This window comes from Orcinus orca, chromosome 8 (assembly GCF_937001465.1).
Source record: "Orcinus orca chromosome 8, mOrcOrc1.1, whole genome shotgun sequence".
Taxonomy (NCBI): domain Eukaryota; kingdom Metazoa; phylum Chordata; class Mammalia; order Artiodactyla; family Delphinidae; genus Orcinus; species Orcinus orca.
Genome location: NC_064566.1, coordinates 60132013 through 60159900, shown reverse-complemented (window position 1 = coordinate 60159900; position 27888 = coordinate 60132013). Strand labels below are relative to the sequence as shown.

Genomic DNA, 27888 nt, shown 5'->3' with positions numbered 1-27888 from the left:
TTTCTTCATCATTCTATTTATTACATGTATGAATATTAACATCTCATGGCATCCATCTAATTCAGTCAAAACCAACAAAGGAAAAAAGGTTAACCATGTTTCAAATTAACATTCTTACAGATCCCCCTGTAACTTAAAATAGAAATATGTTCATCTGCATTAAGTTATTTGACAAATGTGAAAAATGTCCTTTAAAAAAAAAATCACCTTTAGTACTTAAATATATTTGTTAATCATTTGATGGCATCAGTGTCCAAGTTCAAGAATAAAAGTTGCTTCATTAGATGCTTTGCAAAAATGGATATCTGGATGGTTCTCTATAGCTGGAGATATATATATATGCAATTATGTCCTATTCCATTTAAAAAATTTTTTCAAATCTGGCTTTTCAATTTGAGAAAAGTCCTGCAGTGCTCTCACAACCCCCTTTTGAAGGATAAAACTAACTCAGACTTTGCTTCTTTAATCATGGGAAGCTGCTGGAAAAAAATCTTATGTTGAAATTGCTGTTTAATTCCATTTTCACCCAATAAAAAGTACAGAAACACTGTCTTTATTTGATGGTGTGCATAAATATTACACTCCATGGATAGCAAAAATATTTTTTTATTTATAATTTACAGTTTCACAAGTGAAAATCGTACATTTTTACACATACAATTTCATTTTGTTAAATTTGCACACATCTACAGAACTTTCACACAACAAGCACCTGAAACTGTGCAGGCAGTAGGAAATGCAAATACTAAAATGTATTTATTAACCAAATGATAGCTGAAGGCCCTGCCTCAGCTAGACAATTTATATAGATATGTCTGTATATACATAAAAAATTCTTCACCTTCTAGATTTCAACAGCAGCTTTTTTTTTTTTTCTTAAAAAAAAAGAAAAACATACCTTTCTCATTTTACTTAAACTGACTCGACTGTGTCATTTTCTGTTTTAATTTCAGTGGCTGTTGCTATGCTTTCCTCTGTACAAGCTGGTGGAGTATCAATCCGTTCTTCCTTAACTTTGGGACTTTCACAGGGTTCCTGCAATTCGTTTTTAACAATGTTCAACATAATGTTCAAGGGATTTTCAACTGGTGTCTTGCTGGGAGATGGTGTACAATCAAATGAAGATGTCTACAAAATGAAAAACCCTTTAAGTACTGATTAAAGTTCACAAATATCACATTAAGTGACAGTTTTATAAGACCCTTGTATGGGCAAAGAAATATATACCAAACACAATTGAAAACCCTGCTTTCCCACAAAACATGCCATAAAGGCAGCCAATTAATAAAATGTATATTGAGGGACTTCCCTGGTGGCGCAGTGGTTAAGACTCCGCACTCCCAATGCAGGGGGCCCGGGTTTGATCCCTGGTCAGGGAACTAGATCCCACACACATGCCGCAACTAAGAGTCCACATGCCACAACTAAGGAGCCAGCGAGCCGCAACTAAGGAGCCTGCTGGTTCAATGAAGGAGCACACATGCAACGAAGGAGACCGCCTGCTGCAACTAAGACCTAGCACAACCAACTAAATAAAATAAATATAAATAAATAAATAAAATGTATATTGAGCATCTGATATGTGCTCAGCAATGAGCTATGGTAAGAAAAGCAGTAATATAACGACAAAAGAAGCTGATTCAATGATTAGACACGTTTCTATATTTTAATCCCAATATAACCCCCTACATATATCCTGGGATTTGTTGCTCCTAATTTCAAATACCCTAAGGATTTTTTTTTCTTTTTTCCAGTATGCGGGCCTCTCACTGTTGTGGCCTCTCCCATTGCGGAGCACAGGCTCCGGATGCGCAGGCTCAGCAGGCATGGCTCACGGGCCCAGCCACTCTACGGCATGTGGGATCTTCCAGGACCGGGGCACGAACCCATATCCCCTGCATCGGCAGGCGGACTCTCAATCACTGCGCCACCAGGGAAGCCCTACCCCAAGGATTTTTAAAAAATCCCTCAAAACCATCAAAACACCCTACAAACTCTAATCTTTTGATGACCTAAGTATATCTTCCAAAATGCCCCTTGAACTTGTGAAACAAATATTATTTGACAGTTAAGATGTTCCACTGTTTGGTTTAAAAAAAAAATGGTCACTCTACAAATATGAAAATTTGAATTTCCAAGGTCAAGAGACTGATTTTTTTTTTGTATTTCATGTATGATAATTTAAAAATTATTCCTATATTACATGGCCGAGTGGAGTAAGCAGTAAATGCTACCCGTAACTTATAGAAAATTATTCCCATCATGAACCTTCTCATTCTCTAGGCCTAGTACTCTAGTAGAAGACATCATCAAGATTCAAATGAAGAGAATGCGAGGAATGATACAAAAATTTCAAAATTTAAATCAGACCCTATCAACCTAGCACCAATATTTTGTGAACAACCTAAATGCTACATCAAAACTAAGACAGCTCAACACATCAAGATTAAAATAAAAATGTTGCCCAGATGCAAAAAATAACTGAAAATAAAATTTATCAATGTAAAGGAGAACAAACAGTAACCAAGAAGAACTTACATTTTGATAATCTTCATAACATGATGGATGATAAATCTGAAGCAAAAACAAAAAAGTAAGTAAGTATTCACATGCATATTCATTTCTAATGGACTATTCTGGTATGATTTTCTTTTAAAATTTAAACCAGAGATAAACTATCTTTGGAAAGGCAACAAAAAATCATTTGGTCACAAAAACGGATAAAAACAAAATTTTCATCCTGATTTCCCTTAAAACTTCCTTTATATATTTAAGTAGATAACATGGTATGTTAAGACAGAAACAATTTTGATGATGAAATATAAATTCAGAATCAAAATAGTGTGGTTAGGCAGAAAGAAGACTAACTAGACTCAGAAGATCTAGTCCTGGATTTATCATTAACTAGTTATGCAACCTTTTTTATAAAATGAGTACAGGACCAGATGATTGCTAAAATGCCTTCCAACTCACACACTCTGACTCTCTAAAGTCCAATACCTTAGAAATACCACTTCTATTAAAAACCAAAATAAAAATGCAATTAACACTTTTCTTTCAAAGTAGTGAGCTACCCCTATAAACATATTTTTTTAAAAAATCTTAATACTTCCTTTTAAAGTACTTCATAAAGAGCTGAAAATTACCTTTCCATCTACTCTAATAGCATTTTTTAAATGCCACTCCTCCTCTTCTTCATCCCAGTACTGTTCAAATTGTTCTTGACAAATTTCACAACTCTAAAATAGAACCATATAAAAATGAAGTTTACATAATAGAACACAATGCCATTAAGTAAAAATACAGAAACATTTTGTTAAGTGGAGAAAGGAATTTAAGAGTTTTCTGAAAATTTAAACAATGTTCAAATATATAATACAAAGTAAGATCTAAGGATTTCGCATTCTTCCATGCAAAAATAATTAACATTTCACAGCTCTTGGTCACAGATAAATATGTAGTAACTACAGTGGTTATGAAACCCGAAGCCAGATAACAAGAATAACATTGAAGAGTAAAGCTTACAAGAAGTCTCAAAATCATTAAAAAAGGGATGTAAATAAAGTTATATTTATGATTATTTACTTAAAGGAAGTGAAAGGCATGACCAGAGGTAGAAAATTGAACATTGTTCTTTTACCTCAACTGATCCTGCTGGTCCAGCAGGTACACTTTGGAACTCCTTTTCTTTAGCAGCCTCCTGAGTTTTGAGCACGACTTCTTCGTGCACCTTTTCAAAAAACTGGCTCTTTGCACGTTCTTCCAGATCAGCTATTTCCTCAAATTCTATCCAGTCCTTAAAAAGAGTTAATTTAAAAAGAGTATATTCATTTGTTTCTAGACTCTTACTGAACACCTTCAATACAATGCCATTTAAATGTAAGAGTACTTTCTTCTACAATATGCTTTAATATTGATTATTTAGAATTATACCATCTTTTTGAGCCCCATAACTAATAGACAACATAAAGCAACTAATGAACAATTAAGATCTTAACATTAACATTCCTTTAACTCTAGAATTACAACTACTAATGTAAATAAGATAAATTTCATGCACAATTTTTTACCAAAAAAAATCAGTCATAGAACCTTGGAATTTTAGAACTAGAAGAAACCTGTGTTCTACTCTTAATTTCAACAAAAAACAAATACATACTCTTCACATTTTTTTTAATTAAAAAAACCTTTTATATTCTAAGGGTCAAATTTTATTCAAAAAATTCACTAGTTAGTGCTCAGCAGTTACCTAAACTAATATACTTTTGAATGATATAATTTAAAGGCTAAAAGATAGTTCAGAGGCACATGAATTACTTACTGTTAAACTGTAGTACCAACGTCTATGAGTGACTTTTCTGCTTACATCTTTTTCAGTTCTATTTTGTCGATAATGCCAGTCCAAGTGATCTGCATATACATCTGTCTGTGATGTTGTAAACCTCATTCCACAAGAGTAACACTGAATACCAGTATACAGTCGATTTATAACACTATCATAACGTCTGTTTTGAAAAATACAGAAATAATCTTTAGTTCTGATACTGTGGCTGACTTAATGGCCTTAAAAAAAAAGGCAGTTATAAGTACTTCAGTTTTCCATATTTTGATAATGGTGAAGCCATTATTATGTAACAAAATAATGTTTCAGCCAACAGCTGGCTGAAAGAATTAATATCCAAAGATCAATAATATTCTCTAGTAATGTGTCAGTGACTCTCTTTACCTTAACTTTGGTTAATTTTGGAACATGGTGTCTACCCTCTTATCAATAGGCCTGGCCCAGTTACTTATTTCCTTCTAGCTAATAATGGAATGATCATCTGCTAACTAATAAGGCAATAGTTGGCCTGTTCTTAGAGTAATGTCAATATCAGGGTGGATATGGCAGAACAATTAGATTTCACCTCTCCAGATCTTCGCGGTTTTAAATAACTAAACTGTCCCACCCTGATGTAAAGAATACTGAAAGAGGTACAGAAGAAGTAATAATAGTATGGGTAACTAAAAAGAAAAAGTAGAAGACTAGTGGGAAACTGAAGTCAGCAATAATCAGTTTTTTAAAATTCTGCACTCCTTATCTGAAAAGAAATAGGTATGCAGAATAACTAAGTGAACAAACCGGGCAGTTATTAACTCCAGAAATTTTTTTTAAATAGTAGAATAAAGCAAAGCACAGTACATAGTACTTTGTATACCAGAAAACAAAATATTTAGAATCATAATATTAATACTGAATAAAAATTTAATGATAAATGGCTTTATAACTATATAGAGGAGAGTTGGGAGGGCAGTAAAAGAGCTACCTAAATCTTCACTTTCAGGAAGTCAATAAATTGTCTGAATGGGATAAATCAAGAAATGTAATAAATCAGAAAACTATGTCTCTTTTGTGGCCTCTCCCGTTGCGGAGCACAGGCTCCGGACGCGCAGGCTCAGTGGCCACAGCTCACAGGCCTAGCCGCTCTGCGGCATGTGGGATCCTCCCGGACCGGGGCACGAACCCATGTCCCCTGCATCAGCAGGCGGACTCTCAACCACTGTGCCACCAGGGAAGCCCAGAAAACTATGTATCTTTTAAGAAATAAAAAAGTAAATGCCAAGAACCATAGATAAAAGAGTTAAGAAATGGTTGCCTCAGGTAAAAAGTAGTACTAGGAAAAAGGCATGCCATCTTTTATTATAAGCCTTTACTGTAAGACTTTCATTATAAAGTTTTAACTATGTGAAAAGTATCACTTTGAAAAACATTGTCTTTAAAAGGGTGAAACCTGTATAGTACAGGAGACTACACTCAGTGTTTTATAATAAAAGAATCTGAAAAAGTGTATATTGATATATATTATATATATATAAAACAATCACTTTGCTGTACACCTGAAACTAACACATTGTAAATAAATTATGCTTCAATTTAAAAAAGAAGATGAAACCCATTAGCTGTTCTATTATTTTTAAAAGTACTCATAACAATATAATGGATCCATAAAGCAACTGTAAATGTTTTTTATATAATATAGGCAATAAAAATTTATGAAAATATATGCACCAAATGTTAACACTGGTTATCAGTAAAGTGGAAATTGTAGGTAATTTTATTTTCTTGATTTTATTCATTTGTATTTTCTATAAAATGAAAAAAAAATTTATTTTTTAAATACTAGACTACAAAAACCTCATTTTCTTAACTTCAAAGGCATGAGAATATCAATACAGAAAAAACAGTGATGATTAAGAGAAAATAGAGATAAAAAGGAAAACCTGAGTGATTACTAATACCTAATCCTTAAACTCCCTAAACTTGCTATACTAAACAGAGATAATAAAAAACAGAAATTTGGGGGTAGACTTTTGGCCTAAATACTTGTGCAGCAAACATATTTGAAAAGAAGATAACAGGCTTCCTTAAGTTTATGTTATGTATATTTTACCACATTAAAAAAGGGAAAACAGGCTTCCTAAATTTTAAAAACAGTGAGGGGTAAGACGAATAGCACTAGTGATAATATCCACTGTTATTAAAGTCACCGTCCCTTTTACCTTAGAAAATTAGATTACATACTGTTTCAATTCTTCAATTGTAAAATTGGTAAGATCTGGAACGTCTTGATCTTCATTTTGATCTTCTTCCTCCTCAGCAGGGGGCTGAGCAGCAACTTCATTTACTTCTTCAATTGAAAAGAAACACAACAAATATCTCAAAACCAGTGTCCATGTATTCTTTATAGGGGAACGCTATAGTGTTAGAAGCGTATGGAGAGCCCCATCTTGCCTATTCAGTGCTCCTGATCTTAGGTTTTACTGGCAAGTAACCTAATACAATTCTTTATTTTGATAAGTGATATTAGGTCTGGTCTCTTAAAAGTCAATCTTCATGAAATTCATCAACATTCTAATTATTTAATTATAAATAAGCTAAAATAATACAGAATAACTAGAAAAAGTCTGCACATGGTGTTTGCAGGAATGTTAGTTAACTGAAACAATGTCCTCTATAAGGCTAACAGTTCCTTGTTAGAAAAATTTTTTTTTATTTCATTATAAACCAGTTATATAAGTATACCTAAGAATTCAACATTGTAAGAAATTTTAGCATAGAACACATCATTGTATCATATCATACATCTTTATAACTTAATAAAGCTTTGTGTAAATGAATTACAGAACCATACTTACGTGTTGTAGCTGAATCAGGCTGGGACAATTTGAGAATTCCTGTTTTTAGCAGTTTTGAAAACAATTCATTTACATCCACCTGACTGAGATGATTATCAGGATATCCCTTAGGAAGGACACCTTTAAAAAAATAACACTCTTAAAATAAAAGTAGAACTTAAAGATGCAAATTATACTAAGGATTTTTAAAGTTTTCTTCAAGATATCCTATCAACATTAAACTTAATAAAATCTTGTTAAGATCAGTGTAATTACCAAAAGTGAACTTTGCATTTATGTCAGCAAATCATGACCTCTTAAAAATATATTCTAAGACGAATACTGAAACCCACTAATACTTTATACGGGCATACGTGTTACCTTAAAAAACCAGTATTACCCACTGTTGCCCAATTAAATCCATGCCAAAGAAAAGCAGAATACTGAGGGCAGAGAGCTTCATGCTCCCTTCTATGCAATGCAGCACCACACCTCTAGGTCCAACTTTTCACCCTTCCAATTCTCTATTCTTCACCTAACCATATTGGCAAAGGTCGTTTTGCATAGATGAAGTAGGCTACCATCTCTTAGCACAGATTTCTAGAGGAAAAAAATACCCAGAGCCTAAATGGAAGTACTCCTGCCCAGCCCCCCAGCTCCCCCACCTTCCCATAACTACCCAAGGGAACTAATGCAAGGAGATGAGCCATGTGGCTCAGAATATACCTGCCCCTCTGACCCTTGCTCAATTACTGCCCTTGCAAAGCAGTTCAGGCTGTTGCTGAAAAGGTGTCAGGCTTACTAAAGCTTCAAAAATCTGAATAAATGAAACAAGGATAACAATCTTTTCCTTAAGCTCACTGGTGAGGAATCAATCCAATTCCATATTTTGCTAAGCACTAATTTAAAAATTACAATTCTTTAACTCAACTATAAAAACAGAATTTTAATATATTTGTATGTCACTACTATGCATCTTATTTACCACACCTCTAGAAAAAAGTTCTGAATCACTAAAAATTCCTCTTAATGGCAGAAATTCAATTTGCATCCACAATACAATACATAATCTCTGCCCTTAACCACTGCATATTCTTTACACTTAGCACAGTGCCTTGTATACAACAGGCTAATTAATGTCTGTTGAAATGAAATGTCTGACTACATGAATGAATAAATCAACCTCAACGATCAATTACAACAGCCACTTCACACAATAGTTTAACATTTACCTTTCATTAGAATTAGCTATTTATATGTCTAAGAATCATAACTAGCTTATCACATGTCTTCCAGCAGTCAAGTTTAGTGATCAAGAGCATGAACTATGAAAAAAAAAAAAGAGCATGAACTATGGAACCAGACTCCTGGGATTCTAACTAGAAATTCCACTTTCTAGTTGTGTGACATGATCAAGATACTTATCTGTATCTGTTCTTTTTACCTGTAAAAGGGTAACAATAATTGTTCCTACCTAAGGTTGTTATGAGGATTAAATGAATTAATATTTGTAAAGCACTGAGGTGTTTGGCAGTATATATAATATTTGTTTAAAGAAAAACAGTCAAGTGAAATAAGACAGAGAAAGACAAATACTGTACGATATCACTTAGACATGGAATCTAAAAAATACAACAAACTAGCGAATATTACAAAAAAGAGGTAGACACAAAAAGAACAAGAACATACTAGTGGTTACCAGTGGGAAGAGGGAAGAAGGTAGGAACAATATAAATATAGGGGTAAGGGATTAAGAGGTACAAACTATTAGGTATAAAATAAACTCAACGATATACTGTATAACACAGGGAATATAGTCAATATTTTATAGTAACTATAAACCAAACAAAAGCTTTAAAAATTGTGAATCACTGTATTGTACACCTATAACTTATATAATTTAAAAAAAACACACAGAAGAAAAAAATTTTAAAAAAGCCTCCTAGAGTAATGGAAATAAAACCAAAAATAAACAAATGGGACCTAATGAAACTTAAAAGCTTTTGTACAGCAAAGGAAACCATAAACAAGACAAAAAGACAACCCTCAGAATGGGAGAAAATATTTGCAAACAAAGCAACTGACAAAGGATTAATCTCCAAAATACAGAAGCAGCTCATACAGCTCAGTATCAAAAAACAAACAACCCAATCCAAAAATGGGTGGAAGACCTAAATAGACATTTCTCCAAAGAAGATATACAGATTGCCAACAAACACATGAAAAGATGCTCAACATCACTAATCATTAGAGAAGCGCAAATCAAAATCACAATGAGGTATCACCTCACACCAGTCAGAATAGCCATCACCAAAAAAATCTACAAACAATAAATGCTGGAGAGGGTGTGGAGAAAAGGGAACCTTCCTGCACTGCTGTTGGGAATGTAAATTGACATAGCCACTATGGAGAACAGTATGGAGGTTCCTTAAAAAACTAAAAATAGAACTACCATATGACCCAGCAATCCCACTACTGGGCACATACCCTGAGAAAACCATAATTCAAAGAGACATGTACCACAGTGTTCATTGCAGCACTATTTACAATAGCCAGGACATGGAAGCAACCTAAATGTCCATCGACAGATGAATGGATAAAGAAGATGTGGCACATATATATACAATGGAATATTACTCAGCCATAAAAAGGAACAAAACTGAGTTATTTGTAATGAGATGGATGGACTTAGAGCCTGTCATACAGAGTGAAGTAAGTCAGAAAGAGAAAAATAAATACCATATGCTAACGCACATAGATGGAATCTAAAAGAACAGTACTGATGAACCTAGTGGCAGGGTAGGAATGAAGACACAGTAGAGAATGGACTTGAAGACACAGGGTGGGAAGGGGAAGCTGGGACGAAGTGAGAGTAGCAGTGACGCATATACACTACCAAATGTAAAATGGCTGGCTAGTGGGAAGCTGCTGCATAGCACAAGGAGATCAGCTTGATGCGTTGTGAAGACCTAGAGGGGTGAGATAGGGAGGGTGGGAGGGAGGCTCAAGAGGGAGGGGATATGCGGATATACACATACATATAGCTGATGGACTTTGTTGTACAGCAGAAACTAACACATCATTGCAAAGCAATTATACTCCAATAAAGATTTTAAAAATAAATAAATAAAACAATACTCTGAGCTGCATGAAACAAAAAAAAGCTTAGGACACTTTCAGATTTTATTTGATTTTCTGTGCATTTAGAAACAGGAATAAGAGGTGATTCTCAGAACAGGTTTGGAATTTCATAATCAGGTACCCAATGATGGTGTCTAACTTATCAACCTAGTGAACAGCTGTTTAATGTTTATTTTATTGTTTTTATTTATTTGGCTGTGCCAGCTCTTAGATGCAGCATGCAGGATCTAGTTCCCTGACCAGGGATCAAAGCTGGGCCCCCTGCATTGGGAGCACAGAGTCTTAACCACTGGACCACTAGGCAAGTCTGAACAACTATTTAGAGGAAGAAAAAAAAAAGTCCATAGATCCTGCTACACTATAAAGCCCTTAGAAGGATAAACCTTATTAAAGTCATCCTAGCACAATGCCTAGAATATAGCAAGTGATCACTATTTGTTTGGATGAATAAATGAACATGAGTATATTTACTACTAGGAAAAGAGTGTTTTTACTTTAAATTTTGAGAAAAAACCTTACAGAAGCCAAATATTGAACACTAAATACTTTTCATATCTCTTTAAGTAAAACTTGAAGAAGGAAAGCATATCTAACATCTCATTCAATAACCTCCAACCCAGGAAATAAGATGTGATTTCCTCTGTGACACTGCTATGCCTTGTATACATAAGCACCTCAAGGTTGTAAAAGCAAAAGAAAACATGCAGGTTTTGTATATTATCTCATACAAAAAAAGAGCAAAATTTGCAGTTGCTGCACGCTATCTCAAGCTACCAACTCCAATACAACAAATCCTCTACTCTACAAGAAAAACTGAGTTCTAAAGGAAAATACACCAATATAGCACTTCACAAGTTACATGGTACTTTTGCACATACGATCTCATTTGATTCTCTGGGAAAAGAAAAAATTCCCTGGCAAATCCTGACTTTTATCATATGCTATCTGCAGAGGAAAAAACTGAACCCCAGAAAGGATATTTGCTTATACTCCACCTACCTGTAAAGTAGCAGAGTGGAGATTCTAACCCTGGTCTTCTGACTTTAGACCCCAAATATTCAGTACTTTCCTTCCCTTTTCATTATAGTGAAAACAAAAAATAAGAATACTAATCCTAATTGTCAATCTAGCAATTAAAAACAAAACGTTTTCAAATTAATTGAGTGAGCTTCCTGTGATGATACAGTTTAATACTTAATGCATAAACTAGAGCTTGCTTGGCTAGGACTTCCCTAGTTACTTCAGAACTTTTGGAAAACTCTCCAAATTTGTAAACTTAATAGAGCCACGCTACAGCATGTTTCTGAAGATGGCTGTTTTAATGATTCAGAAATAAAGCAAGTACCACTACAATTTGGTTGAGTTAGCTCTCAATATATTGACTTTCCAATAATTTTAATTTATATACTTCTCATTTTTCACATATTAAAACTAAAACTTTTTTTTTTTTTGCCTGCACCGCATGGCTTGAGGGATCTTAGTTCCCCAACCAGGGATTGAACCCGGGCCCTTCAGCAGTGAAAGTATGCAGTCCTAACCACTGGACCACAAGGGAAGTCCTTAAAACTTTTTTTTTTTTTTTTTTTTTTTTTTGCGGTATGCGGGCCTCTCACTGTTGTGGCCTCTCCCGTTGCGGAGCACAGGCTCCGGACGCACAGGCTCAGCGGCCATGGCTCACGGGCCCAGCTGCTCCGCAGCATGTGGGATCTTCCCGGACCAGGGCACAAACCCGTGTCCCCTGCATCAGCAGGCGGACTCTCAACCACTGCACCACCAGGGAAACCCCCTAAAACTTATTTTTAAAGCCCTCCTATCTACTATTGTTATTGTATCCATAACAATATCGTTAAGCCTCACCCCATAGATGCTTATCATGGGCATCTAGCTAGGAAATTCTTTTAACATGTTGTTGTGTACAATTATTACTTGAGTGCCCATAAAGACATATGAATGAATCAGCTTATAATGTGATGTCTGCAGTATTCACTTAATGTTTATTGGATCATCACACACACACAAAACAAAAATTCAAAGTATCAAGTAATTGATATTTCTGAGGTTTGTCATTGACTTCATTTTACCTAAACACAAATGTCACATTCCTACCCCACCCTCTAGCTTCCACCTACTAGGTCTCCTTCCCTCTTTTTTGTGGTCTACAAGTCCTGGCTAACCATCTCTAGTTGTAAAGGGGATTAGTGTGAATATACATCAACAATGTAAACAAACTCAGAAAGAAAACACAACATTCCAGTCAGATTAAATTTCTCTAAATTGCATATGCCCTCTCAAAATTGTCATTTTCTAAAACTGACAAGGTAGCTACTCAAACAATAATTGTCTTTTGAAAAACACAAAGTTCTACATACCTGAAGGATTCTGAACAAATGCTCCAGGATTTTGTGGATGAACTGGCAAAAATTGTTGTCCTTGGCCAAATGCTACTGGCTGAGCAACACCAGTCAGAACCTTTAAGAGAAATCTTGGTTTTAAGAACATCTTTTCTATATTTTTAAGTAAAACTTTAACATTCAAATTACGTTAATATATTCACAGATATCATGAGGCCTGTTTACCATAATGAAGATTTACAAGTGTAAATTACAAGTGTAAATTACAAGATTTACAAGTGTAACCTGACTAGGCTTTCTATAAAAAGGAATAAGACCTTCCCTTATATTTTTCACAGAATTATAAAAAATTGATAATGGATGTAAAGGTTCTTTGAAAAGTTTAAGATACCATGCAAACACAAGGTAGCCAAAAACTAGCTGTGTGACCTTACACAAATCACTTTACCTTGCCAGTGTTTTCTCCTATCTTACAAATAGAAATCTGACATCCAGCGATGTGATCTGTACACAATCATAATGGCCAGTAAACAGCAAAGCTGAGGCCAGAACTCACTCACTGACCTAACTCCTTTATACAGATGTCAAAAGCCTGCTTTAATGAGCAATCTGAACTCCTTTATGATCATTCTGTTAGCCATCAAACTGAGTTACAAAGTGGACTGTAAAAGATTTTAAAGGAATGTTAAAAAATAAAAGTCATGAACCAAGTACTGTACAGGCATACAATTATTGTATTTGTAGTCAAGAATGAGGTAGGACTTCTACATATTGCTACTATGTAAACAAATGCCCATTTATAAGCCTTGTTCAGTATCCTGTGTGAACCTTCAGTGGTATGTATGCGTAATAAAAACCCCATCAATTCTTTATAATGTAGGAACAAGACTAACTCAAGTCCCATTCTAGAGTATCTTGTCAATTAAGAGTACCATTTCTCTTAAAAACATACAATAGAGTATAAGTCTAACTAAGGAGGCCAATTGTTTTCCCAAACCACTGGGTATGGACAGAAGGCTGCTTTCTATAAATAATGCTTCTAACATGCTTTTAAAACCTTTCTTCTTGTTTTACACTTTCTTCCATGCAATGTTACTGGCATAATAAATCTGTCCTAGTAAGAAAGTGTCACTACCTGGAAAAAAGTAAATTTAGCCCAGGAGAATTTCAGCAGGCAAGCAAAAGTAATCATTAATATCAACTGAATTAACCACAAATTATAAGCATATTGCTTTAACACTATTTCAATAAGCATCAAACATCAAACAACTGCAGTTGACTGGAATGACGGAAAGGTGGTGAAAAGTAGGAAGAGAGGAAGAAAAAGAATTACAGACTGTAAAAGCATGAGCAATTTGATTTTCTTGTTTGTTAACTCAGGCTAAGGAAGTTCTATATCAAAGAACAGTCTATAAAATCAGCTCTATGATTACTATAAAGCTCATCAAGGCTCAAAAGTTGTACAATGTAGCAGAGGTCTATGAAACACACACAACTGTATTATACTTTAATACCTTAGAAACCAAAAACAAAACAAAAAACCCCACAAAACAAAAAACCATAATGAGGAGGCTATGCATATGTGAAGGCAAGGGGTATATGGGAAATCCCTATACCTCATAGCTCAATTTTGCTGTGAGCCTAAACTACTCTAAAAAAGTCTATTAAAAAAGAAAAGATTTGTGGGGGGGCGGGGGGGACTGAGATTGAGAGGATGCTCTAGATCCTGAAAGAACTAAGATCAATTTTGGATTTAAACTGCAAATTTCAGCCCCAGAAGACTCTCATCTCACTTTCCTAGCAGGTGGGGTTTTGAAGTACATTAAAAACTGCCCCCCCCAAAAAAACTTACTAAAAAAATTAAATTTTAAAAAATCCTTTCCAACCTATAGAATAAACTATATCCTGAAAACCTTCCTCAAACACTAGAAACATTAAAAATGGTTCATATCTGCATACAATATACTTTTAGAATAACTGTAACAGACTTACCTGCTGAGATGCCTGAATATTTCCTACTGTCATTGGAGCAGGTAAATTGCCAAAGTTTCCAAACTGAGAGCTCTGAAGATTCTTCTCATCAAAATAGTGTCCAGAAGCTCTGTTAAGGGGATTCGAGAAACTCTGGTTTCCAGGGCCATGTGGTCCATTAAAATTTGGTCCTTGAGGTGAATCAAATATTTGTTCATGTCTTTGGAACTGCAGTCCTTGGGATGGGGCATTAAAAGCATTGCCAGGTGGATCATTATATGGGCCACTCTGATTGAAAGATACCGATTCAAGCCTTTGTGAAGGATGATTGTCAAATCGTGTGCCTTGAAGACCAAGAGGAATATCAAACCTTGATGCTTGCTGGTGTTGTGGACCATCAAATCTTTGAGGTACACCATCAAATCTTGGTTGAACCTGCTGTCCAGGTGGTCCATCAAATCTCTGCGGGCCTGGCTGACCAGTTCTTTCAAATCTAGGACCTGGCTGACCATGTAATCCATCAAATCTTGGCAAGAGTGATGGCTGACCTGGTTGCCCATCAAACCTTAAAGCATGACAACCTTCAAATCTTGGACCACCTTGACCCAGAGGTCCTTCGATTCTCAGGCCACCTCCTGGTACAGAAGGACCCTCAAACCTCATTCCACCTCCTTGTTGGACTAAAGGTCCTTCAAATCTGATCCCAACCCCTGGCTGACCGTGTGGACCCTCAAACCTAACGTTCCCACCAAGTTGATTATGTTGCCCTTCAAATCTCATACCAGCTACTGACTGACCATGGGGGCCCTCAAATCTCATCCCAACTCCCTGCTGTAGCAACGGGCCCTCAAATCTGATCCCACCTGATGGCTGACCATGAGGTCCATCAAACCTAATTGCAGCCCCTGATGGACCATGACCTCCCTCAAATCTAAGTCCACCTACAGGCTGACCTCGGGGATTATCAAATCTAAGTCCACCCACAGGCTGACCATGAGGTCCCTCAAACCTCAGACCACCCACAGGTTGACCCCGGTGTCCCTCAAACCTGAGACTACCCACAGGCTGGGCCCCTGGTCCTTCAAATCGCAAACCACCTGCAGATCCCTCAAACCTCAGACCGGGGGAACCTTCAAACCGAAAACCACCTCCTCCTGCTTGACCAATTGGCCCCTCAAACCGCAGAGGTGTCCCTACTGGTCCCGGAGGACCTTCAAATCTCAAAGGACACCCACCTCCTAACTGGCCTTGTGGTCCTTCAAATCTCAAAGGGCCACCTCCCCCCATTTGTCCCGGTGACCCATCAAACCGAAGAGAACCTGGCGTAGGAGGTCCATCAATTCTAGGGCTTAACTTATTAGGTCCTTCAAAAATCATCTTGGTTGGGCCATCTCTCGCTACTGATGGCCTGCTAGGTCCATCGTATAATGGTCTATCTTCAGCTAAAGCCGTAAGTCGCTGATTTGTATCAAGGCCGGCGAATCTTGATGCTGGGCTATCTACAAATGGTTTATCTGAATCTTCATATCTAGGTCGCTTAAGTGGAAAACGATCATTGAATGGTGATCTCTGCTCTTCTCGTACACCTTTTAAAAAGAAAAAAAAAATTATTTTCCCTGAATCTGATAATTTATATCAAATTATCCTAAAATCTTCTTCGTATATTCTTGTAAATGTTTATTCAAAAACATCCATAACTATCTCACTTTATGAGAGGGGAGGGAAAAAGACAGCAACAGGCAGCAAGTAAGAGAATGCCCTCTAGAGTCAGATACACCTGGGTAAAATAAAATACCCAGTCAGTCAATTTACTAATTATTTGACTTTGAGAGCAACTTATTTAACCTCTCCAGTCTTGTTTCCTATCTGTAAAATGGGTATAATATATATTTCATTAGGTCATTGTGAGGATTAAATCAGATTACATATATGAAGAACCTAGTAAAGTACCTAATACACGGTTGGCCTTATAAATATCAGCTCCCTTCCCTTCCCTTTGAGGGAAAAACCGAAACAAAACAAACAACGACAAAACAGAAGTCTGAACAGTCACAAAAATCCATCCCCACTTAGCTTGTTCATTTTCCCTTCACTGCTGTGTGATTCAATAGGCATAATCTGATTTAACTTTTTCTACCTTTAGCAGAGACTTGCTCGTCATGTCTTCTCCGGCCCTCATGGGGTGAAAGATTCTCAGCATAAGTACGACTCCCAGATATAGGAGAAAGACGTCTTGCTCTTTCACTAAATTGTTCTTTTCTGTCAAACTGTGCTCCACTATTCCTACTTGCATGTTTACTTTTGGATGGCTCACATTCTATTCCAGACAACAAGGCATCAGTCAAAGGGTAGTCAAAAATATCAGGATCTAAGAGATCAAGTCTTGGAAATGAATGCTGAACCTGTGTCCTTTTCAGTTTTGCTTTATGTTCATAGTAGGTTAATTCAGCATCAGTTAAGAGAGGTTTCTTTTTTAATCCACCTTTATTTTCTTCTGTAGGACTATCCCGTACATTGCATCTATGTTTACCTTCTTGATACTGAAATAGCTGTCGAATTTGATGCACAACAACAAGGAAGTCTTCCTGTGTAATTTCACCAGATGCTAAACGTTCACTCGTCTGCATAGGGGTGATAAAAGGAAATCAATATTTTAAATATAAAAAGTACTTACAAAAAACTTATAGACAAAAGGAGAATAATGACTACATGGGAACACAGTAGTTACCTTTTGAAGTAATTCTCTTTTGCTTGCAAGAGTTAACTCTTTAGGAATCTGAAGATTGGCATCTACGCTTAATCGATGCTGCTGTTTTGGAGCTCGAGGTGACAAGATTCCTTTAGTGCTTGACCAGCTCTCCCTATGCCTTAGATGAGGAGCTTTGCTATGTTCATCACCCTGTTGTAAACTGAAACCATAAAAGCAATTATGTTACTTCATAAAAAATTTTTAAATACTCAGGACCATATTTTAAGATCCTTAATAGGATCTGGCTAAAATGAATATATGTAACCATAAAAGTTAATTTAAAGATTAAGAGCACAAGATTTGAAGTCAGGAAAATCAGATATGAATTCTGATTCTTGCATGTCCTGGATGTGCCACCTTAGGCAGATTAGTTAACCTTTCTAAACTTCAGTTTCCTTATACGTAAAACAGCAATAATAATGGTACTTAACCCACAGGGTTTTAAGAATTAAACAGGGGAAAAAAGTACTAATTATAGCACCCAATAAACATTATCCAATTTTTAAATCAACACTGTATTTTTAAATGTACACATTATTCTACTCAGTTAAAAATGTTAACAACCTACCTTTTATTTTCTTCCCAACCAGATTTCCATCGTTTGGTAGACTTGGAACTTTGCCAATTTTCTACATTTTCTTTTGGTTCAGTGCCTGACTTGGTGGAATGCTGATTTGCAGTTTCTTGTGGTCGTTCCTCTTCAGTCTTTTTTATTCGCCTTGGATCTCGAACATCCTGTTTAGTACTTCTCTTCGCATTTCTTTCTTCCCTGGAAGGTGGTGTAAACTCTTCCATATGTGACTGCTTAACTCCTGACTGGCGAATCTTCCCAGCTTTGGGTGTTGAGGTTGGAGACATACTCCTTTGCCTTCGCTTGGGTGACCGCCTATCTCTTCTCTTGGGAGAATGTATAATCGGTGACCGGGACTTGGGTGATCGTGATCTTGATCGCTTTCTAGTACTTGATCTCCCTGGTTTTGTCCCCTGTTTTTCCGATTCTTCCGTTATGGTATCCTGTTTTTGTACAATGCCATTTATGATTTTATTTCTACTTCCCACCAGTCTGTGTTCAGATGATTTCATGTGCTCATCTTTATCCTTTTTTTCTGCAGTTTTTCTCTTCTCTTTTAGATCATCATCTTTGCTATCAGTCTTATCCTGAAGATGTCTTTTTAATCTTGGATCTCTCTTGCTCATATCAGACACCCTTGCACTTTCAGATTCTTGACTTTTCAAGTCTTTTGTGTGGGATAATTTGTTTTTCAAAGGTGATGGTGATTTAGATTTAGATTTGGATTTAGAATCTAATTGGTCAAGTTCTTTCTTGGTTATTTTTTCACCTGATTTACTTTTTTCTTGCTTGGATGAATTTAGTTTTTCAGAGGGTACAGTTTTACTTGTCTTAATATCAGACTGGCTCAATGTGTTCATTAGGAATTCCTTCCTGTGACTCTGATCTTTTCCATGAGAAGAATGTTGACTCAACCTATTAAGACGGGGATCCCGGTTAGTTCCTTTCATATCCTGAATTTGTAAGGATGGACCTGGACGACTTTTCTCAGGTTGCACAGGAACCTGATGGGGAGATTTAACTGCCATAGGGGGAATTTGTGAAACATGTAATTTGGATTGTGCAGTTCCAGGACCTAAGTTGGATGTCTCCTGCTGAACACTAAGAGAAACTGCCTGAAATACAAGATAAACGTTCATGTTACAACTGTAAAACATTCAGATTATTTGTCAAGAAACTGAAAACTAAGGAATATAATGCTTTATTCAATAAATCCATTTATTCAATACCGTATTTATACTGTATACTTCTAGTATTTAAGTGGATATTAAAATGAAAGGAAAAAGGTCATATACAATATTTATGTGGCCTGTTATTTCTTACTAATCCTCTACTTTGGGGTTTTATAACTTCTAGGAATAATGAAAAAAAAAAAAACCCTCCCTCTTCCTAATTATTCAGAATTCTGGGCCACACTGATATTAAGAAACTACTAAATAAGTCACTGCACTCCAGCTGCACAAGCATCCAAGTCTTTCCGGGTAAATTCTAAGTCATAAAATTTAGCTCGTCTCAAAGTGGCACTGATAATGCACTTACAAAATTCTGCCTTCCTGTACTCCCTTACTCTCAAATAAGGTCAAGTGCTAAGTAATTAAGTAAAATAGCTTAATATAACGTTATTCATACACAGAAATACATAATCTTCCTGGCCTCCTTAATTTTGTGATGGCTTTTTTGTAGCCTTCTAAGGAAACTGCTAAGGACTTCTGCTCATGAAACATAAGCTCATAAAATATTAAAGACTAGGCAAAAACATCTGCCACAACACAACTACCATCTTGGAACTGACACTACGTCCACATAATTTTTTTTTTTTTTTGCAGTACGCGGGCCTCTCACTGTTGTGGCCTCTCCTGCTGCGGAGCACAGGCTCCGGACGTGCAGGCTCAGCCGCTCCGCGGCATGTGGGATCTTCCTAGACCGGGGCACGAACCCGTGTCCCCTACATCAGCAGGCGGACTCTCAACCACTGCACCACCAGGGAAGCCCCCGCATGATATAATTTTTAACAAAACTAAGGGGCTATCTTATAAGACAGCACTCTAATAAAAAGTATTTGAAAGAAAATAGTGCAGTTTATATTAAAAGTGACTTTTACAAAAAGGATATACAAATTTGGACTAATAAATACACCATAATTTGCAAAATAAATAAAAGTGGAAAAATTACACTATTAATAAAAGTAACATGTTAATACAATTCAAATACAAAATAATTCCATATCCATCAGAAAACAGGTTTAAAAATACTCAAAATGCCAAATCTCCTCTACTTACCAGTTGTGCCTTAGCTTGCTCTAGCTCAAGCTCCAGCTTTTTCTGCTGAAGTTCTAACAACTGCTTTTGTTTTGCCAGTAACTGCTGCCTTATTAGTTGCTCTTGGGTAAGATTCTTTTGTATATCCGGAACAATTGGAGGAGTGGAGATGCTAGGGGAACTGACCACTGTGCCAGGTGTTGAAGACTCTTCGGGCTATAAGAAAAAATAATTTGTTTACAAAAAAAAAATCACAGCTAAAAAGGAAGCAGCTAAGGGGGGAGCTAAAAATTATCAGCTTCTCTCTTAATAAACCCTATCCATAATCTTAAATGGCCAATCATGTTTAAAAGCACACAGAAAGTTTTCAGGAATTTAAAAACCAAAATAAATATGTAAAACCTAAACAAGGAGAACATTTACTTTAAATGTACTGTGAACCTGAAGGTGGAAATTTTTTTTTTTTTTAATTAAACTGATTCAGCACAGGGTATTCTAGTTACTTTTATCTGGCAGGAAATTTTAGAGAAGTCAAAATTTGACAGTTAAAAATATTAGTTATATACCATTCATGTTAAAACTTACCGATTTATTTAAAAATTTAGGATTCACATGGATGCTAGATGTATTCACATTGGGGGGCAGAGGTTTAATAGGCCAAGCAGGATCTAACGAATTGACTCTGACATCCAGGGCATAAAGTTTCTTCAAAGGGAATATTTCATCCCAGGTGGAACGTAACTTAAATAAACTTTTTCTAGTATTTTCATCCACCTAGAACAACAGAACAATTCTATGGCTTGTTAAGTTACTATAGGATGTTTTATATATTAAGCATAATGCTACATAAATCTCTGTTCTACTTCACATATAGCACACATACTACTAATTCGTAAATATATACAACAGTAATCATTTATTAAAAGTACATTTGTTTGCAGATGTAAAGTTAATAAAGAAATTTCTGTCAAAAAAAATTAGAAAAATTAAAGTCATTATCACCTAGCCTTCATGAAAGCAAACAATTAGACAAGTCTGAATTTTTAGAAGTACAAAATGTTCCCAAATATTAGGGCTTGACACAGTATTCCTACTGTTACTTTCACTCTGGACAAAAATATAAAACAACTAGAAAATAGTTTATCTGATGACTTAAATTTTTTAAGTTATTTACATTTAGTACAAAGTAAAACAAAACTAACTAATCTCCTGCAATACAATATGGCTGGTACCTATGAATAAGCTATTTGTGGTGTAGAAGGCACCTGAATAATTGAAATTCACAAAATCTTACCTACTGATGAGCTTTAGTTTTGTATCTTATCTGCTCATGCTTGTGATGGGCATAGTAACAACAATAATACTTTTTAAATTAGCCATCAGAGAAACCTAGCACTTGGGAAAACTGAGCTAGAGTTCTAACTTTAGAATTATAAAGCCTTGACTATATTCCAGTCTTTAGATAATATTTACTACAAACAAGGTCATTTTCATCACCTTCAATGTTAAGGCCCAGTAAGTCAGTAAACATTTTCTACCAAACACCCAAATGAATTTGAACACACTGAAACTGAAACCAAGAAATTGGTTTAGTGCCCCAATTTCTATAATGCAAAGTTGACTTCTCCTTAGACTAGTCTCAGGTAAGCAGTATTTAGCAAAAGTCTACAATACACTATTAACAATCTCCATAATACAGTTTGAAATACAGCTTTCCAAATTTCTTCTGCATATACTTACTTAGCAGTATTTCTTTTCTCTAAGAACTTAAAGGGAAAAAAATTACTCAAGTAGCCACTACACATTTTCTGTTCTAACAAACAAGTAAAATCTGATAGTGAGTTCTTTCAAAATAATCCCAATTCTCCAAGCCTGACAACTGTTAAGATTTCTCGAGACACAACAGGTGCATCTACTAAAATATAAGAACCACCAATTTTTTGTTAGGAAACAATCTTTAAACCCAAATATCTTATAAATGCCCCTTTTCTCAGTATGAAAGATGAAGCCTGACAGGAAAGAGAATTACTTCAGCAAATCCTTTGTCTTCCTCAACATAATACTGTATTAACCAAACTACCAGATACAATGTTATGAAAGGAATTTACAATCTCTAGGTATAGAAACTAACAAGCCTTTCTTCTAAACACTAAGAGGGGCCAGAGGTGGGGAAGAAGTATTTCCAAAATAACCTAAAGCAATTCACTGATCCACCATTCACACATACCTAGAACATTCACACAAAATATACTTGAACAAGGTTAACAAGAGGAAACATTTCCAGAAAAAAAAAAAAAAAAAAATCACAAGTTCCAGGCATCCATCACAGGTTGACACACACTAGAATTATGCTTTTTCTTTTTCTTTTTTTTAAGACAGAAATAGTCAACATCCTAAAACCAGAAACCTAAACAATGAAATTTGAAGTACTCTTGATAGTTTCAGATCTTTTTGCCCGTATTCTAGTGATGAAACAGATCTTCAAGTGAACAAAGTCAATCAAAAACATGAACTTCTAAAAGCAAACACATCTATTTTTGAATGGATAATGTAAAACACCTAGAACCCACTTTAAATACGAAACACTAACTTTAGCATGTTAAATGCCCAAAAGAATAAAACATTTCACCACCCAAGAAAACCCAACACAAAGGCAAGTATTTATTTAATCAGGAACATGTCTTAAAAATTCAAATGTTTCTAAATGTATATATACCTTTTCAAACACACAAATAAATGTTGCAACTAGATTTTTAGTAAAGGCAGTGAGATACTCTCTTCCAACATTTTTCACGATAGAATCCATAAGGTACATAACAGGAAGCTTCTCTGAGGAGGGAGCCTGAAGTAATAAAAAGAAACTGAAAAGTTTAGTACAATGAATTGCCAACAAAGAACTACTTTTAAAAGTGAGCGTTTAACGTACAATACAGACCTCAATATTTTGTTGATATTAAATACTTTTGAATCAATATTAACCTTTATGAAATTTAAGTGTTCACGGTCTCACCTCTTACAATGATCTTTAGTTGAGCATACAAAATAAGCTCAGAATTACTGGAAAGAAAAAAGTCTCTAGTACCCTCATTTAACACTCAATAGAATTTCAGGTTCGTATAGTTAAAAAAAAAACTGTGTTTTAAGTGACAAAAAAAGGGGGAGGATATTTTCTGTAATCCAAGTGTAAGCTTTGTGACCCACATTAACTTATGATGATGCACCTAGACTCAATGAAACAAAAAGTTTTCAGACTTCTGGCAGAAACCCTAATTTCCATAGGCATATTTTATATGTTAAAGTCTATGAACCTTTTGTTACCTGTAAAATCATTAGGATTACTTCTCTATAATCCAATGAACAAAAGAAATTAAGTACACTTCACATATGAAGTTAATGGCAAAAAAACACTTTTAAACTTGCACATGAACATGCAGGAAAGTGCAAGTTGTTACTGATACAAGGAAAACTGGATGGAGCAGCCGCTGAGTCATGTAAATCAGGTTGAACTTGACTCTGGAAACCAGGATTTGTCCTCAAGATTTTCTTCACAGCACAGACTCTCCGTCGAAATATTTTTCCTCTGACACGCACAAACCAGGAGTTCTAAATTTGTGCAGGGCCAGTGTGATGATGCCGATACAGGCGGCCCTTTCCAAAGCAAAGAAATGTTGCCCCAGCTCAACTGTAAAGCCTACCCATCACTGGCTTTTAGAAGGCACAGCAAGTTTCCAGAAAGCATCAGCAGGTTCACAGACTTGTTGAGGAGCATTAAGACACACCACATAAACTAAGTGTTAACTCCCACTCCAAAGGAGTACCCACGATTTAAAAACAAAAACAAAAATTATCCCCATTTACCCTTCCCACGTGTATAGGAATCTTAACCCTGAACACCACTTACCCACAGCTACCTGTAGCCAGGGTAAGCTCACAGTTCTGCAGTACACAATGCCACCATTATTTCACAAAACCAATTGCCCATACAAGTGTGTGGAAGTGCTCTTGCTTCTGATAACAACCAAAGTTGACTAAGGAAACCTTTGAATAACTTTGTATGAAAGTTTTCTTTTACAGTACTAATAAAAGGGTTTCACAAGGCTATTGCATGTGGGTAAACTATTAAGTACCAACACGTCAACTGCTTTATTGCTGTGTCTTTATCTTACCATGTCATGTTTTATACCATTTTAGTCATTGTTGTACTTATGAAGATAAACAGGCTCTCTTTAAAACCAAAATCTGTTCAGTAGGCTAACTTTTTATTGTACAAGTGAATTCTTATATGTAATATTTTTTTGCTACTACTGCCTCATGGAAGGAGTCAAGTAAGTGTGAATCCTTAAGTTTAGTAATGCTGAAACGCTAGAGGATAAGGACACAAACATTCACCTCGATAAACACAAAACCAAGCCAGTTTGCTACCAAATGACAGAAAATCCCTCCCCTCACCCTCAACCCCAACCCCATTAAATTATTTCCCCAAAGTGACTGTTACATCTTTTCCTCAATCTGGCTTTACAAAAATAACCAGGAAACGTGTGCCAAAAAAATTTCAGCTGTCTTTCATCAGCAAATAGTCCATCTATTTTCACCACTCTGTGTAGCCACACACAAATACAAATTTTAATGTGGTCACTATATTCAGCATTTAGTTTTCACTTCTGAAAGTCTTCTGGATCCATTAAAAACCAGCAAGAAAATGGTTCTTTGAGTGACAACCTGAGCTGCTAAGTATTAGGCTCTGTGGAATATTAGTAACCCCAAAAATACTAGGTAGAATTTTTAAAAATCAATGTTATTTTTTAAAAAACGCAAGTGCATTTTTGTTTTTTTTTAAAAGGCATTTAATGTTAAGCCTTCGACAAGGCAAAACTAAGTTTTCATGTCCAACATGTTTGTTGTATCAATAAAAAGGATGTTGAGTATGAGGAATGCTTCCTTTTAAAATCTCATACTTTAAAAAAAGAACAATAGCTGTTTCACACATTCACAGGAAAAGGTGAATAAGGACTTGTATTTTAGCTGTCAGACTGAGCATGACAAACTTGTTGGGCCCTAAAGAGAAAAAAAAAAACCTTACTTTTTGTCCTCTTTAAGGTATGAAAGGACCACCTGAAACCGTGTATCTTGTGAACAGATTTACCCAAAAGAGTGGATGGAACCTAAAGAAGAATGAACCCAAGTCACTTAAAGACTTTTGTTTAAAACACACAACCACGTAGATAAAAATAAGTCTTGGAAACAAATTCTACACCTTACAAAGGTAAATAAAAAAGACAAATACATATTTTATATGTTTTATTCACAAATTTTATAATACCAGTCACACATTTCAAAACCATTTATTAAAGTCAGACCACTCAGTTTTACACTAGACAGAAAGCGCCTCTAAACAATATATTGGTGGTTGTTGTTAAAGTGGCCTTTTAAAAGGGGTTCACTCTGCTAAAAGGAGGCTCATCCTGATCATTTCAATCACTAACAACTAGAAAAAAACTAAACCATAAGTACAAGCTTCAAAAATAACTTAAAACGTAGTACTGGGAAGCTATTAAAACTCATTACGATAACTAAGTTTAACAGTAACTTTACTTAAATGACAAATCGCTCCCACATGAATCCACAGAAGAGGAGGACTACAGGGAAATATAGGGTGGCAGAGGACCACTGCTGTCAAGGGGTGAAGCAAAGCACGTCTTCACTTTCAGGGAAGGAAGGGAGGAAAAAAAGAGAAAAGGAAGAGGAGGAGGAACTGAACTTTTCAAAAGAAAACTACAAGTACTTGTTACCCAGTGGGCCAGTTCTCCACCTACAGGTTGGATAAGATCTCCTCCCCACCCCCTCCACCCCCACCCTCAACCCCAATTTCCCGTATCTGGGGGCAAATGAGACCCTCCGATAGGAGAATACAAATTATATCTAGCCGCCCCCACCCCAAAATGGGGCTGACGGGTGTGAGCAGCTGCCTGGCTGGCAGGGAATGGATTCTCCTCTCTTCCCTTTCGCATCATGTGCTTTTCAGGCGCCATGTTGGGCTCCTAACAGGCGGCTGCTCCACTCGGGGCCAAGGCCCTATTCCCACCCCCCAACAGCTCGCTCCCAGGTCCCCCTTCACCTCCTTCCAACCCACAGAGCACAGTTACCCAAAAGAGTTCGGGACGGGGGGAGAACCACTCCCCACCATCCCAGGGGTTTCAAATGGTTTTAACTCTTACATCCCCACACCACGAACTGCCTTTAATTCTCCCCCTCCCCGAAGGGCTCTATTCAAAGCGTGTGCGTCGGGATACACGATGCGGTGGCCTAAATAGGGAGCTGGTAAGCGGAAGTGGGACTCCACCCTTTATCCTCCCCACTCCCTCCCCCCAAGAGAGGCCCACGCTCGAAGCCTGGGCCAGAGACCGAGCCTGAGTTGGAGGGTTGGAGAGGAGGAACACCGTCCCCCTTTGGATAGAAGCGAGACCTGGGATGAGGCTGACACTAAAATCAGGGAGTATTAGAAGAATAGGAGGCTGCGGGGTGTATAAAAACCTTGGCGGTTTGGGCCTCGATGAGAGAGACGATCTCCTTGGCGAAGGGCAGGTTCTCCTCGGCTAGAATGGTCAGCATATTGATGTGCGGTTTGCTATTGAAGGTCAGGTCTTCGAGTGATGACTGATAATCCCGACAGGCGTCCTCCCGGGCCCCCGCAGTACCGGCCTCGGCCGGCGTCTGCTCTGACATTGCGCCGCGGCCCCCCTCCGAGGTCCGCCGCAGCTGAAGCTGAAGCCGCTCTCGATACCCCGCCTCCCTTCCGACTCCGCTTCCTCTCCCCGGGTCTCGCGGCTCCGGCTTCACCACATGCTGACCGCGGAGGGGGGTTGGGGGACGACACGGGGGGAACCTCGGGTGTGAAACGCCGCCGTCTCACGGGTGATTTCCGTCCACTTCCAGCCGCCACAGAATCTTCTTTCTCCACAGACACAAAATGGCGGCGGCTCCAGCTCCGAAAATGTCTGTGCTCCCAACCGCTGCGTCGTGCGAAATGAGCTAGGGGAGGGGAATTGTGCGGTAAAGGGGCGGGGCCGTTGATAAAGCCAGGCGTGATTGGCTCGCCCAGCCAGGTCGCCAGCCCCGCCCCCCCGCCCTTCCGCTGAAAGTCCTGGCTCCACCTTCTTCTCGGGATTCTACCCGGGCTTTCGCAACACCTACTGCTCAGAAGTGGGGTGGAAAAGACGGCCCCTCTCATTGGCCGATTCATAAAGCACCGGTCTGTCATTTGTTACCATAACAACCCGTTCAGGGAGGCCAATAGGCCTGGGGAAGGCTGTTCCCGAGGCCCAACCCAACCAGTTTAAGGGGAAAGCTCAGTCGTCCCCTCTTCTACCCTCTCTCTGCGACGCCCTAGCCGCCGAGTCGCTCCGTCAATCATCATCCCTTCAGCCTGCTGGGCCGCCGCCACGGGGGTGGGGGCTGAGCCGAGCGGACGCTTTCGACCCGCCCCGCCCCCCATGTCGCCACTCGCGACTCAGGTGCTTTCGAGAGCCTGGGCGGGTCCAGCTGCTGCGGCCGACTGTCCTTCCCGGAACTGAGGCCCGAAGGGAGGCGCCGGGTTCACCCGGAACCTCGGGAAGGACCCCTAGAGTTGGCTTCAGCACTGTGCTTCCCACTTGCACAAACAAAAACACCTAGGCTGGCGCTCTGGTGTTGAAC

The 27888-nt window shown here is 37.4% G+C and overlaps 1 protein-coding gene across 2 annotated transcripts; it reads right to left on the bottom strand.

Annotated features, from left to right (window-relative positions):
• Window positions 1-27217, bottom strand: PCF11 (PCF11 cleavage and polyadenylation factor subunit). 2 transcript variants are annotated; one of them, XM_033431824.2, is made up of 16 exons: window positions 26728-27217; window positions 22913-23038; window positions 20782-20970; window positions 20218-20412; window positions 17936-19053; window positions 17347-17527; window positions 16756-17239; window positions 14640-16204; window positions 12666-12765; window positions 7177-7296; window positions 6563-6668; window positions 4322-4505; window positions 3641-3796; window positions 3147-3239; window positions 2539-2574; window positions 1-1128 (listed from the first exon to the last, which is right to left on the bottom strand). In XM_033431824.2, exons 1-16 carry the CDS (start codon window positions 26917-26919, stop codon window positions 913-915), a joined length of 5061 nt encoding a protein of 1686 aa, XP_033287715.1. In that variant the 5' UTR covers window positions 26920-27217; the 3' UTR covers window positions 1-912. The 2 variants fall into 2 exon arrangements, with proteins under 2 accessions (XP_033287715.1, XP_004271885.1); XM_004271837.3 differs by having other exon boundaries at window positions 17149-17239; window positions 26728-27205.
• Window positions 27218-27888: the final 671 nt, after the last annotated feature.

Excerpts from the sequence above, each read along its gene's own strand:
- PCF11 (XM_033431824.2), bottom strand. The coding sequence starts at position 26,919 with ATGTCAGAGCAGACGCCGGCCGAGGCCGGTACTGCGGGGGCCCGGGAG. Across the intron at positions 17,528-17,935 it reads GGTTGGGAAGAAAATAAAAG|TTTACAACAGGGTGATGAAC; the intron begins GTAGGTTGTTAA and ends TTATGGTTTCAG. Across the intron at positions 3,240-3,640 it reads GACCAGCAGGATCAGTTGAG|AGTTGTGAAATTTGTCAAGA; the intron begins GTAAAAGAACAA and ends GTTCTATTTTAG.